The 13,129-nt window shown below is 34.8% G+C and overlaps 1 protein-coding gene across 1 annotated transcript in view; it reads right to left on the bottom strand.

Moving 5' to 3' along the window:
- The window catches only part of ntpcr (nucleoside-triphosphatase, cancer-related), a 15,507-nt gene extending 2,880 nt beyond the window's left edge, over nt 1–12,627 (bottom strand). The window contains exons 1-3 of the mRNA XM_073834817.1: nt 12,531–12,627; nt 5,496–5,658; nt 5,300–5,396 (exon numbers count right to left, since the gene is read on the bottom strand). Coding sequence (XP_073690918.1) covers nt 5,300–5,396; nt 5,496–5,658; nt 12,531–12,561 — 291 coding nt within the window. The 5' untranslated portion in view covers nt 12,562–12,627. The remainder of the gene's footprint in view (nt 1–5,299; nt 5,397–5,495; nt 5,659–12,530) is intronic.
- Nucleotides 12,628–13,129: the final 502 nt, after the last annotated feature.

Here is a 13,129-nt window from a genome sequence, read left to right as displayed (position 1 = left end):
TAATAACCCTCATGTTGTTCCAAACCCCTATGATTTTCTTTCTTACAATGAACACTGATCGTGACCTCTGTGGCAATTCAGATTCAAGTTTGGTGCTTTAATATGCATCATGACAGACATACCAGAACTATTGCTTTATGTTATATAGTTTCTTGGTGTTGATCATTTATCCAGTATTGCATCAGGGTAACATCTGTTACTTCAAATAAAAGTCCTTATAAATTTGGAAATAAAATAGATTACAAAAAACCTAAACCCTGCTTGGTTCTGATATGTTTTTGTTGTTAATAAGTAAAAATCCATTTAACAACAACAACAAAAGGAACTTAAACTTATCTTATTTCACATGCTTGCCAGTAAAACATTTCTTATTTTAATTAAATTTAACTTGATGTACTAACACAACTATAAAACAATAGCAAAACAAATAAACAAAAAATTAATATAAATATATAGGCATTTAAAAAAAGAGACAAAACAATGACAAAACAATTAATTAATAAATGGATGGAAAAAGAATTGTGTGTGTGTGTGTGTGTGTGTGTGTGTGTGTGTGTATATATATATATATATATATATATATATATATATATATATATATGGCAAAACATCTCTATTACTTAAAATTAAATTGAAATTAAATAGAAATACCTGAAATTAAACAAAATGTCTGCCTGGTATATGTTTAGTTTGTTAATAAAATAAAAATAAATAAATAAATAAAAAACTGAAATAACAGAACAAACCTAAACCTTGTGTGGTTCTGAGATGTTTATGTTTGCTAATAATAATAATAATAAACAACTTAAACTTCTATTATTTGATTACTTGATAGACTAACATAATTAAAACAAACTATTTAAAACTAAATTAATTAATAAAAAATAAAATAAAAATATAAAACAAAACAAAAATGAAACAAATGAACAAAGAATGAATAAAAATATACAGACAATAATAAAAAATAATATTAATGACAAAACATCTTCATAACTTTTAATAAAATAAACATTAGCAGGGGAAAAAAAAAAAATATATATATATAGTAGTAGTAATAGTTTTGGTATATGTTGTTTGTTTATAATAAAAAATAAAAATGTCAAAACATCTCTGTTATTTAAATCAAATAAAATAAAATTTTACTGATATTAAACAAAATATGTATTTTTAAAAACTTGAACCTTGTGTGGTTCTGGTATATGTTTAGTTTGTTAATAACTGAAAATAAATAAATACAGAAATAATATACACTACCAGTCAAAAAGAGAATGGGGAAGTGTGTCCAAACTTTTCACTGGTAGTGTGTATATATAACAAAATTAAACCTTATATGCTTCTGTTATGTTTTAGTTTGTTAATAATAATAAAAAACTTATATTATTTGATAATAACATACTAACATAACCAGAACAAACTATTTAAAACTAACTAAATTAAAAAATTCATATACAGACATATTCTGTTTAAGTAAAAAAAAATTATAATAATAATTATTATTGAAAAATAAATATATATATATATATATATATATATATATATATATATATATATATATATATATATATATATATATTAGTGGTGGGCCGTTATCGGCGTTAACGTGCTGCGTTAACGTGAGACTCATATCGCGCGATAAAAAAAATATCGCCGTTAATCTATTCTCAAAGTTGGGTTGGGAGCTGGGTCTAAACTACGCAAGATATGATGACTTTCACTTTGATATTTTAGCGCGGATGACGTATATCTAGTTGAATTGCAATGTAGGGGGCGAGAACGAGTCTTCAACTTCTGTTAAATTACCACATCAAATGAGACGCGCAGACATGGATGCAGTTATGAAGCCGCTTCAGGGCAGGTGCGTGCTTTGCTAGACCCTTTTTACTGGGGCACGTGCCCCAGTGAAAATCTGCTGTGCCCCAGTAAAATCTCAAGTTTGAGTTATAATTTACTTTGATAATCCCGAAATAAAGACATTATACTATATGCAACAACTGAATTGACGCTTCTAAAAGCAACGCAGTTTACTGGAAGATGCACGCAGATAGGCTATCCATACCCGCGCGCAGGGACGTGCACAGACATTTTGAGGGGCAGGGGCTCAAGTGAAATAAGGGGCACTTCTCATAATTACGTATTTTTATTTTTTATTTTTAACAAAAAAGTATATATATATATTTATTTATATTAACACAACACTGACTTCCTTTAAAAAAAAATAATTTTATTATAATAAGTTTATTTTATCTTCCTCAAACTCATGCGATTGTTTAATTTTCAAAAGATGTCTACAAAATAATCAGTTCACACAGAAACCATGGTCTCCAGTCACTAGGTTTATAGAGCAGCAAAGGAAACCATTCCACAATGTGCATGTTTTGAAAACATTTTCTATGCTACTAGTTTAACTTTATTAACTTAATAAAATCCTAATAAAAATTATTTTATTACATGATGGCTTGGTTGAATTCCAATGTAGAATGCGGTCTGTTATTTCTTGATAAAAGACCGCTGTGCGGAGCAGTGGCGGTTCTAGGCGGGGGCCAGTGCCCCTGCGTCAGCACACTTGGCCACTCCACTGGCCCCCCTAAATCTGGAATCGTTTCTGGAATTCTTTTTACCACAACCGAGCATCGGGTGCAATACACAGTTTGTCCTGCAGGTGACAGTAATGATGCTTGTGTGCCAAAAGGAAAAGATTACGCAAAGATTACCACAACAATGTCGAGTCTGTGTGCCCTCAACGAGATTACGTCTAACCTTACATCATATAGGTAATGAAAATATTTTGTAAAATATAATGAAAATGCCTATCATTACACATTATATTAAAATACTGATCTATATTTTCCGGTGCGTTGCGCATGTTAAATCTGCATATAAATTAAAGCAGTCGTGACTCGTGGGTATACAACGAATCAGCTGCTGCAAGAGAACATGTGACATGAATTTCTTAAATTAAAGACATTTATTTTGTTAATGAAATGAGATAAAATGTAACTTAAATTTAAAAAGAAATTTAAAAGAAAAACACTGCTGGGAGGGGCTGCTGCTGCCTGCAGGTGTGTGTGTATATGATGTGCGCCGCTGCGCATGGGGTGGGGGAATGGGCGCTTCAGAACTCCTGACCTGATATTTAGATATACTATTCTTCAATAAATATATTTATTTGACAAGGAAGCTGTGCGTAAACAGGAATATATATTATCTTTCAAAAAAAAAAAAAGCACCCCAGAAAAAAGGGCACTTTTTCTCCAGGAATAAAAAGGGCAGGTGCTCAAGCCCCCTTTGATGTCTATGTGTGCACGTGCCTGCCCGCGCGCCTGTATATTTTACTGGAACGCGCACGTCGTACAGCCTTCTGCGCAGAAGTACTTGGTTACACAAGTTTGTATAGTTAATTGTGTTTTAAATGCAATTGTCAAGCAGTTTGCAATGCATTTTGGAAACAGGAGATGAGCGCCTGGTCTAATGCGCCACCTGGCTTGAGAAACCCGTTCTCAAAGACTTACTTTTAGTCATTATTTGGGTAGCACACATATTCTGAATGCTTTCAGAAGAATTCAAATTAGCCATTTTAATCTAGATTAATCTAGATTAATTTCAAGATTTAATCTAGATTAATCTAGATTAAAAAAATTAATCTATGCCCACCACTAATATATATATATATATATATATATATATATATATATATATATTACAGCTAGTTGCCAGGTAACATTTTTTATTTTCATATAGTTATTTTTAAATGCACTTACTCAACCAAACTAAAAACAAAAAATATAAATGAAAACAAAAAATGTATAAAACTAACAAAAACAAAAATGACAAAATTACTAAAATTAAATGGGAAATTTTTAAATAAAACCAAATTCAAAATACTAATAAATCTATGATCATATCTCAATGATAAAATAAGAGTGAAGTGCACTCAAAGTTTTCGCGCACAGCACGTCCTACGCTAACTATCACAGATGAAGAAGATGAAGGCTCTGGCAGCAGACACTCTCAAAGTGTCAGTCTGTGGGTCACAGAGAGATAAAATATGTGTCTGCTTATGATTGTAGCATAGTGGTAAAGATATGAAAGTTCAGAACCTGAAAGAGACTGACTCATAAACTGAACTGAAGAGTTGCAAAATGTTCCTGTCATGCAGCATTTCCAGTCGATGTTGCGTTAAATTTCCTCACATAAAGCTATTGTGGTTTCACAACAACGTTTAGATTATCTTTATCATGCTTTTTGTATTTTTTTGAAGCTTGAAAGCCACAAAAAATTAATTAGCATAAGATTCTGCTAAAATCTTTTTTTTTTTTAGACTCAGGCCAGAGACTTTCCCTGTAGTTTATCTTGTTATTTATTATACTATTTCAGTCTTTGTACTTCAAAATGTCATGTTTAATTCAATGTCTTGTCATTTAGAGAATTTCTGAGTGAAAACAGTTTTAAAGAAGTGTTATTTTAGTACCATTAAGATACTATTACAGCTTTTAATCATATTTTGGAATTAACTTGTTATATTTTTGTTGTTTTAATTTTAAAGTTTTAGTAATGTTGTGTTTTGTCATTTTTAGTAGTCTTTTTTTTAAATACTTCTAACAGTTTTTTTATTCTCGTATTTTAAAATATGAAATATTTTAAATAATTCTTTTTGTATTAATTTTTATTTCTGTTTTAGTTGTTATTAAATTATAATAAATTAAGAAACATAGTTAGGTTGAAATCAGTATTGCAGTTAACGTTTTATTTTTCATTTTAATGTACAAACAAAACTAAAACTAAAATAGAAATTAATTAAAAAAACATGTACATTAAAAAACTAATAATGAAAAATATCTATAAAAGATAACAAAAACTTAAAAAATAGTTGGGTTATTAAGGTAAACTAAAAAATATAAAATTAAGTTGAAACTATAAAAAGAGTTGCATTATTAGATTTTATTTTATTCCAGATAATGTTTATTTTATTTCAGGTAACAAAAATGTTTAAGGTTTTAGTTTTAATATTTTGACATACAAACATAATTAGTTGATAGTTAATTTTAGTTAACTATACTAATTCTGTTTTAAAGTAAATCCTACATCAGTTTATATCGGCATTAGTAATAGCATGCATTTTTGATGTTTTTATCAACCATTTTGTCAACTTGCTGTACTATCAAAAAAAAACTAAAATTAAAATCAATAAAAAATAAAGCTATAGACATAAAAAAAAAATGCAAATGGCAAAACATTCAAATAAAATAAGTAAAAAGAAATGAAATAAAATAACAAAAAAATCCTTCCCCCCCATACATACATCTCTGAAAAGAGGGAGCGCAAGACTCTCAAATGACTGGAGATCGACCACGTACTGACCGACCCTGCATTCGCGTCCACCTGCGGCGGATTGAGCGCTGGATCAAAGACCGAAGAGTGAGTTAGTGCATTTGTGGAGACAACAGCAGTACATAAGAGCAGCGGCTGATTGATGGAGAGACAAACAGAGACGATACCTGACTCTGGACAGCCGTCCTCTGTCCCCTGTGAGCGAGACCACATCAAAGCCCACTCTCCTGCCCTGCTCTCGGACCTCCTCTGTGTAGAAACCACTGACAGAGACCCCGGCCGAGACAACGGCATCACACACCTTCTTCACCAGAGTGGTCTTACCCACACCTGATAGACAAAAACACTGTGTTTTAGGCAGTGTTGTTTTTGACAACCATCTTAGATTTAGTCTTAGTCTGATGGTGCGTTCACACCGGACGCGACTTGCGCGGAAAAAACGCGCTATTCGCGCGTAGTTGAACGCTTGAACATTTGAGTTTACTCGCGCCATTCGCGCGGTAAAATTTGCGTCATTCGCGCGTGACATTTTCTTCACAACAGATGCGAATTCGCGTCAAGGGAGGCCTTCTGCCACTCCTCAGCGGGAAAGTAGTTGTAAAATAGGTGAATGAGCTCAATTTGCCAGCTTGTAGTCTCAATATGTATGTATATGTAGGTCAAATTGAGTAAAGAGCGTTTTTTAAAACTTACCAGATTGTCTGACCTCTTCACTCACTTTCTTCCTAGCAAGATCCCTTTTATTCCTGTTTCTACAAAAGTCCAAAGATGTATCGTACAGCTCCGAGTAACCACAGACAGCAACGGTGATTTTGTCCGCCATTGTTGCTTCGGATTTCTGCCTCCGTCACTACTAGAGCAAGCTCCTGATTGGTTAACGCGGCGCGGATTTTCGCCAAAATTCAGATTTTTGAACTCGCGCGGCAATCGCTTGAAACGTTTAATGCGCGCCGCGCGTTTCGCGCCGCCTCATTCGCGCATTTCGCGCCGCAGGATGGCTATTCGCGTCTTTGCATTGACTTAACATGTAAATCACTCGCGCTTGCCGCTTCATTCGCGTCCGGTGTGAACGCACCTTTAGTCTTTTGGACTAAAATGCTTCTTAGTTTTAGTCAAATTTTAGTCACTTCTATATGTGATAGTTTTAGTCCAATTTTTGTCGACGAAAAGTCAAAAAGGTTTTAGTCTAGTTTTAGTCAAAAAAAGGGAAAAAAGTAGTCTTTTAACAAATTAATGTAGGTCAGTAAGTATTTTGCTGTTGGGTAGTGTCACTTATAAGTACTGAAAATAGCAGATCTATAGTTCAACACAATGTGAGCTTCAGGATCGACTATTTTCACCAATAATTACAATAATGAAGGAATGTTTTAGAACATAAAAGACAAAAAACGATGGAATGCTAAAACGGCTTGCCATACTAGTATAGCAAAGAGTATTTAATGCTAAAACGGCTTGCCATAGCGTCAGATACTTTTTAAGTTTTAATTGGCATGCACAATAAGCGGAAATGTCATGCATTTTAAACGTCTGACGGACCACCCACTAACATTTTCGTCTATTCTCGTCTCGTCAACGAAAACTCACACACGTCTCGTCATGTTTTAGTCATCAACGAGCCATTTTTATCTCGTCATCGTCTCGTTATCGTCTTGAAAAAAAAGTGGCGTCAACGAAATGATTTCGTCATCGTCATCGTTCACGAAAACAACACTGGTTTTAGTGTACTTTGCCATCTTATGTCACCTTAAGTGTTGTAAAGTTTGGGAAAGTTCTGCCACAGGATAAAAAAATAAAAAAGGTAACTGCGACTTATCTAAATTTGATTTAATTTCTTCTTGCCAATTTTGAGTTTATATGTCACAATTCTTTTTTTCAAGACAAGTACATGGAAACTACCCAAAATTCTGTTAATCCTAAAGCAGTGATCTATACAGTATCTTTACATTCATCTTATTTGTCCTCTTAAGGTGGAAAAAAACATGGCTACTAAAGTTTAACAATGGTAAGCACAAATTAACCATGGTTTTGCTACACTAACCATAGTTTAACCATGGTATTTATAGTAAAAATGTGATTATACAAAAAACCAAAAGAAAAGTTACTACACTTATAATAAAACCACGGTTAATTTGGGATTTGTATTTGTGTATTCTTTCTTTCTTTTTGTTTTTATAATTGTACTTCCTTAATAGTTTGATGTTTTAATAATAAAAAAAGAAATCAGAAAAAACGATTGACGATACGCACTCCTGAAGTCCCGATCTAGATCAAATGATTTGTGATTCGCATTCCAAAGTTCAGATCTGACTCAAAAGATTTGCCAACCTGCTTTAAATCGATTAATTCGCGCTCCGTAATCCCGATCTGAATAATAATTCACGAACCATCATTTCAAAAGGGACTTTGGAGCACATATCGTGAATCATTCAATTCGCGACACCTGTACCGAAATCCCGATCTGAATCAAATGATTCGCGAGCTGCATTTCGAATTTCCGATGTGAATATTGATTCGCGTACCAACATTTCAGATCGGGACTTTGGAGAGCAGATCGCGAATCATTCAATTTACAAAATGATTTGCGACACCTGTACCGAAATCCCGTTCTGAATCAAATGATTCGCGAGCTGCATTTCCGATGTGAATATTGATTCGCGAACCATCATTTCAGATCAGGACTTTGGAGCACATACCGTGAATCATTCAATTCGCGACACCAGTACCGAAATCCAGATCTGAATCAAATGATTCGGGAGCTGCATTTCGAATTTCCGATGTGAATATTGATTCGCGAACCATCATTTCAGATCAGGACTTTGGAGCACATACCGTGAATCATTCAATTCGCGACACCTGTACCGAAATCCAGATCTGAATCAAATGATTCGCGAGCTGCATTTCGAATTTCCGATGTGAATATTGATTCGCGAACCATCATTTCAGATCGGGACTTTGGAGAGCAGATCGTGAATCATTAAATTTACCAAATGATTCGCGACACCTGTGCCGAAATCCCGATCTGAATCAAATGATATGCCAGCTTCGTTTCGAATTTTCGATGTGAATATTGATTCTCGAACCATCATTTCAGATCAGGACTTTGGAGAGCAGATTTTCGAATCGTAAATCATTCAATTCGCGAAATGACTCGCGACACCTGTGCTGAAATCCCGATCTGAATCAAATGATTCGCGAGCTGCGTTTTGAATTTCCGACGTGAATACTGATTCTCGAACCAACATTTCAGATCAGGACTTTGGAGCACAGACCGTGAATCATTCAATTCGCGACACCTGTACCGAAATCCCAATCTGAATCAAATGATTCGCAAGCTGCATTTCGAATTTCCGATGTGAATATTGATTCGCGAACCATCATATCAGATCGGGACTTTGGAGTGCAGATCGCGAATCATTCAATTTACGAAATGATTCGCGACACCTGTGCCGAAATCCCAATCTGAATCAAATGATTCGCGAGCTGCATTTCAAATTTTCGATGTGAATATTGATTCTCGAACCATCATTTCAGATCAGGACTTTGGAGAGCAGATTGCGAATCGTAAATCATTCAATTTGCGAAATGACTCGCGACACCTGTGCCGAAATCTCGATCTGAATCAAATGATTCGCAAGCTGTGTTTCGAATTTCCGATGTGAATATTGATTCGCGAACCACCATTTCAGATCAGGACTTTGGAGAGCAGATGACTTTTTCTGATACTCACAGAATGGGTATAAGCACGGAGTGTGCTCCGTGTTTTTTTTTCTCTCTTATTCTATACAGGATGGACAGACTGTGTTGTATTCAGCTAATTGGATTCTGGAGCCAGTAACGTTACATTTACAGGTATCATTACCTATTTGGCGTGTCATTATTTTACGTGCTGGATCTTTAACTCTTTCTTTTTGTTTTTATAATTGTACTTCCTTAATAATTTGATGTTTTAATAATAAAAAAAGAAATCAGAAAAAACGATTGACGATACGCACTCCTGAAGTCCCGATCCTAGATCAAATGATTTGTGATTCGCATTCCGAAGTTCAGATCTGACTCAAAAGATTTGCCAACCTGCTTTAAATCGATTAATTCGCGCTCCGTAATCTCGATCTGAATAATAATTCACGCACCATCATTTCAGATCAGGACTTTGGAGCACAGACCGTGAATCATTCAATTCGCGACACCTGTACCGAAATCCAGATCTGAATCAAATGATTCGCGAGCTGCATTTCGAATTTCCGATGTGAATATTGATTCCCGAACCATCATTTCAGATCGGGACTTTGGAGAGCAGATCGCGAATCATTTAATTTACGAAATGATTCGCGACACCTGTACCGAAATCCCGTTCTGAATCAAATGATTCGCGAGCTGCATTTCCGATGTGAATATTGATTCACGCACCATCATTTCAGATCAGGACTTTGGAGCACAGACCGTGAATCATTCAATTCGCGACACCTGTACCGAAATCCAGATCTGAATCAAATGATTCGCGAGCTGCGTTTCGAATTTTCGATGTGAATACTGATTCTCGAACCATCATTTCAGATCAGGACTTTGGAGAGCAGATTGCGGATCATAAATCATTCAATTCGCGAAATGACTCGCGACACCTGTGCCGAAATCCCGTTCTGAATCAAATGATTCGCGAGCTGCATTTCGAATTTCCGATGTGAATATTGATTCGCGAACCAACATTTCAGATCAGGACTTTGGAGCACAGACCGTGAATCATTCAATTCGCGACACCTGTACCGAAATCCCGATCTGAATCAAATGATTCGCGAGCTGCATTTCGAATTTCCGATGTGAATATTGATTCGCGAACCAACATTTCAGATCGGGACTTTGGAGAGCAGATCGCGAATCATTCAATTTACGAAATGATTCGCAACACCTGTACCGAAATCCCGTTCTGAATCAAATGATTCGCGAGCTGCATTTCCGATGTGAATATTGATTCTCGAACCATCATTCCAGATCAGGACTTTGGAGCACAGACCGTGAATCATTCAATTCGCGACACCTGTGCCGAAATCCCGATCTGAATCAAATGATTCGCGAGCTGCGTTTCGAATTTTCGATGTGAATACTGATTCTCGAACCATCATTTCAGATCAGGACTTTGGAGAGCAGATTGCGGATCGTAAATCATTCAATTCGCGAAATGACTCGCGACACCTGTGCCGAAATCCCGATCTGAATCAAATGATTCGCGAGCTGCGTTTCGAATTTCCGATGTGAATATCACAGGGGTTTGAAAAATAACGTTGAAAGGAAGGCTTTATTTTTGTTTCCTAAGAGGCACAAAGTAGTTTTTTTGTTTTTTTTTTCTTTCCAGGAAAGTCACTCATCATCTAATTGAAATATAATTCCAAGTTTATTTTGTAAGTGACTTCACACTTTGTTCATTCTCTGTGTCTTCCTAAAGTGATTTTAAAGATGTACTTTGTTGTAGTTTATCCTGGCTACATTTGTTTATATCTATATTCTTGTCTTTTTCTGTGTGTAATTAAAAAAAAAAAAAAAACATACCGAAATCCCGATCTGAATCACATGATTCACAAGCCGCATTTCGAATTTCCGATGTTAATATTGTTTCGCCAACCTTCATTTCAGATTGGGACTTTTGGAGAGCAGATCCCTGCTCCAAAGTTCTGATCTGAATCAAAGGAGTCACGACCCCACTCGGAAGATCTTTAATAAAATGATTTGTGATCCGCGCTCCGAAGATCTGAATAAAATTATTGAGATCTTCGGAGCAAATTTGCGATCTAGATAAAATGATTTGCGAACCCACTCCAAAGTTTCAATCTAAATCAAATGATTCGAGATCCGCGCTCAGTAGTGTAGTAACGATCTGAATAATGATTCCCAAACCATCATTTCAGAATGGGACTTCGGAGCAGATATCGCGAATAATTCAATTTGCGAAATGATTCGCGAACCCCCTCCAAAGATCCAATCTGAATCAAAAGATTCATGAACCCGCTACTGAGATTTTAATACAATGATACGCGATCCGCGCTCCGAAGATCTGAATCAAATGATTCGCGATCCGATTGTGCTTCGAAACAGTGAATCGTTTTTTCGACGCAATGATTCTGAGTTTCAAAAAGCTCCATTTCACTCATAAAAAGTGATGTTGAAATTCAAAAATGAATGGCTCCTTTGATCTTTTTTTCTCCTAAGGAATCGCTTGAACGGTTGAAATTAGGAGTTTGAATCAATCAGTGCGGTTCCAGCTTAAATGACTCACTCAATTGAATCGGTTTGTCTGTTCCTCTTTTCGCGTCTTCAGCCATGTTTACACCACGCTGTCAGTATTACTACTGGCTTAGCTCGCTAGTTTTATGAAATAAGCGGAAAAGTATAATGTTTACAAAATAAAATATCCATATTTTCATTCCAAAGACAACATCCAACACAAATCTACGAACAAATTCAGGTGAGGTAACCGGTTTACAGCTAACTAAACATTTTATTAATATGATGAGCTACACAACAAAATACATATTAGATGAAAATATGGTGCATTATGATCAAGTTTGTAGCTTAATTGACTGTATTTAAATCATTTTAGCACTGGAATTCAGTTGGTTACAATTCAATAGGAAATAAGTTGAAAGCATCCAGTCATCTCATACCACTGAAGTGAATGCTCAGTTTATCAATATATATTTTAATAAATATTTGAGAAATTATAGTTGCATCTGAATGTATTCGCCTCTATAGAATGATAGTCAATGTAAACAGAGCATAGGAGAAGCAGATGAACGCAAAACAGCAAAACAACAAAGTTAGAGGATAAACGTTATCATTCAGCTGTCTAACGTATGTTTTAAACAAATCAGCTACCTTATATGTTCACATGTATTAAATGTGTATGCTTAAGAGCATGCAGTTTTCTTGCATGTATAACTTTTGAGGTAAAGTTTAATATCAGTGGTAGCCTATGACCAGTTTCAAATGAGGCGAAATTACAACAATAATGGTTACATGCACATCAATTTGTTTTTAAAATCAAAAGTATTGTTAGGGACAATTTAGTAGTCGCTGGATATTGGTATGGACATGTCTCTGGTACATTTCCATGGCAACCGCTATTGAAAGTTATGTAAAAAGTGAAGGCAGAACAACATGCATGACTTCTGCGTTTACTCTGTAAGTTTATGTTGCATTTTTTTTTTTTTTACCGGGAACGCCGGTCAGGAACACGTGCTTCATGATTTACAGATGATTCCTGCTGCTTTAGTTCAGGTCAGGATCCCACACATGCACACTGCTACTTCCGGCAGCATGATTATGACGCAAGCACAGAGGAAGTAACGAGCTTTCAATGCAGGACTTAAAAGTTTATTTATTCATTCATTTATTTGGACTCAAATTTTATAAATGAGGAAAAATGGGTCTTGTGCAATTTAATTTAGTTAATTGTGCAAGAATGTGTTCATTTCTCACAAGAAATATTAACTAATCTGCTGTTTTTCCTGAAAATTAATTTGATTTATTTTACTCTCAAAATGTTTTTCTTACAGAGGTGTAGGCTAAAAGAAAATGAAAATAGTAAATTACATGTTGTCAAATAATTATATTTATAGGACTTATATTAAAAATTATATTACTTCAGACTTGTGTCTGATTATCTCCAGCCTTTTAATAATAAAAAAAAAAAACACACACATTATAAAACACATATAATTTAATATTAAAGATTATGGAGGTGGTGTGCCAAAAAATAAGATATAATATAAATTAAACAATAAATAAATAAATAAAACAATGGTTTCTAACA

The sequence above is a fragment of the Garra rufa genome, chromosome 2 (genome assembly GCF_049309525.1).
Source record: "Garra rufa chromosome 2, GarRuf1.0, whole genome shotgun sequence".
In the NCBI taxonomy this organism is placed as follows: domain Eukaryota; kingdom Metazoa; phylum Chordata; class Actinopteri; order Cypriniformes; family Cyprinidae; genus Garra; species Garra rufa.
This window is presented reverse-complemented; position numbering and strand designations above follow the sequence as displayed.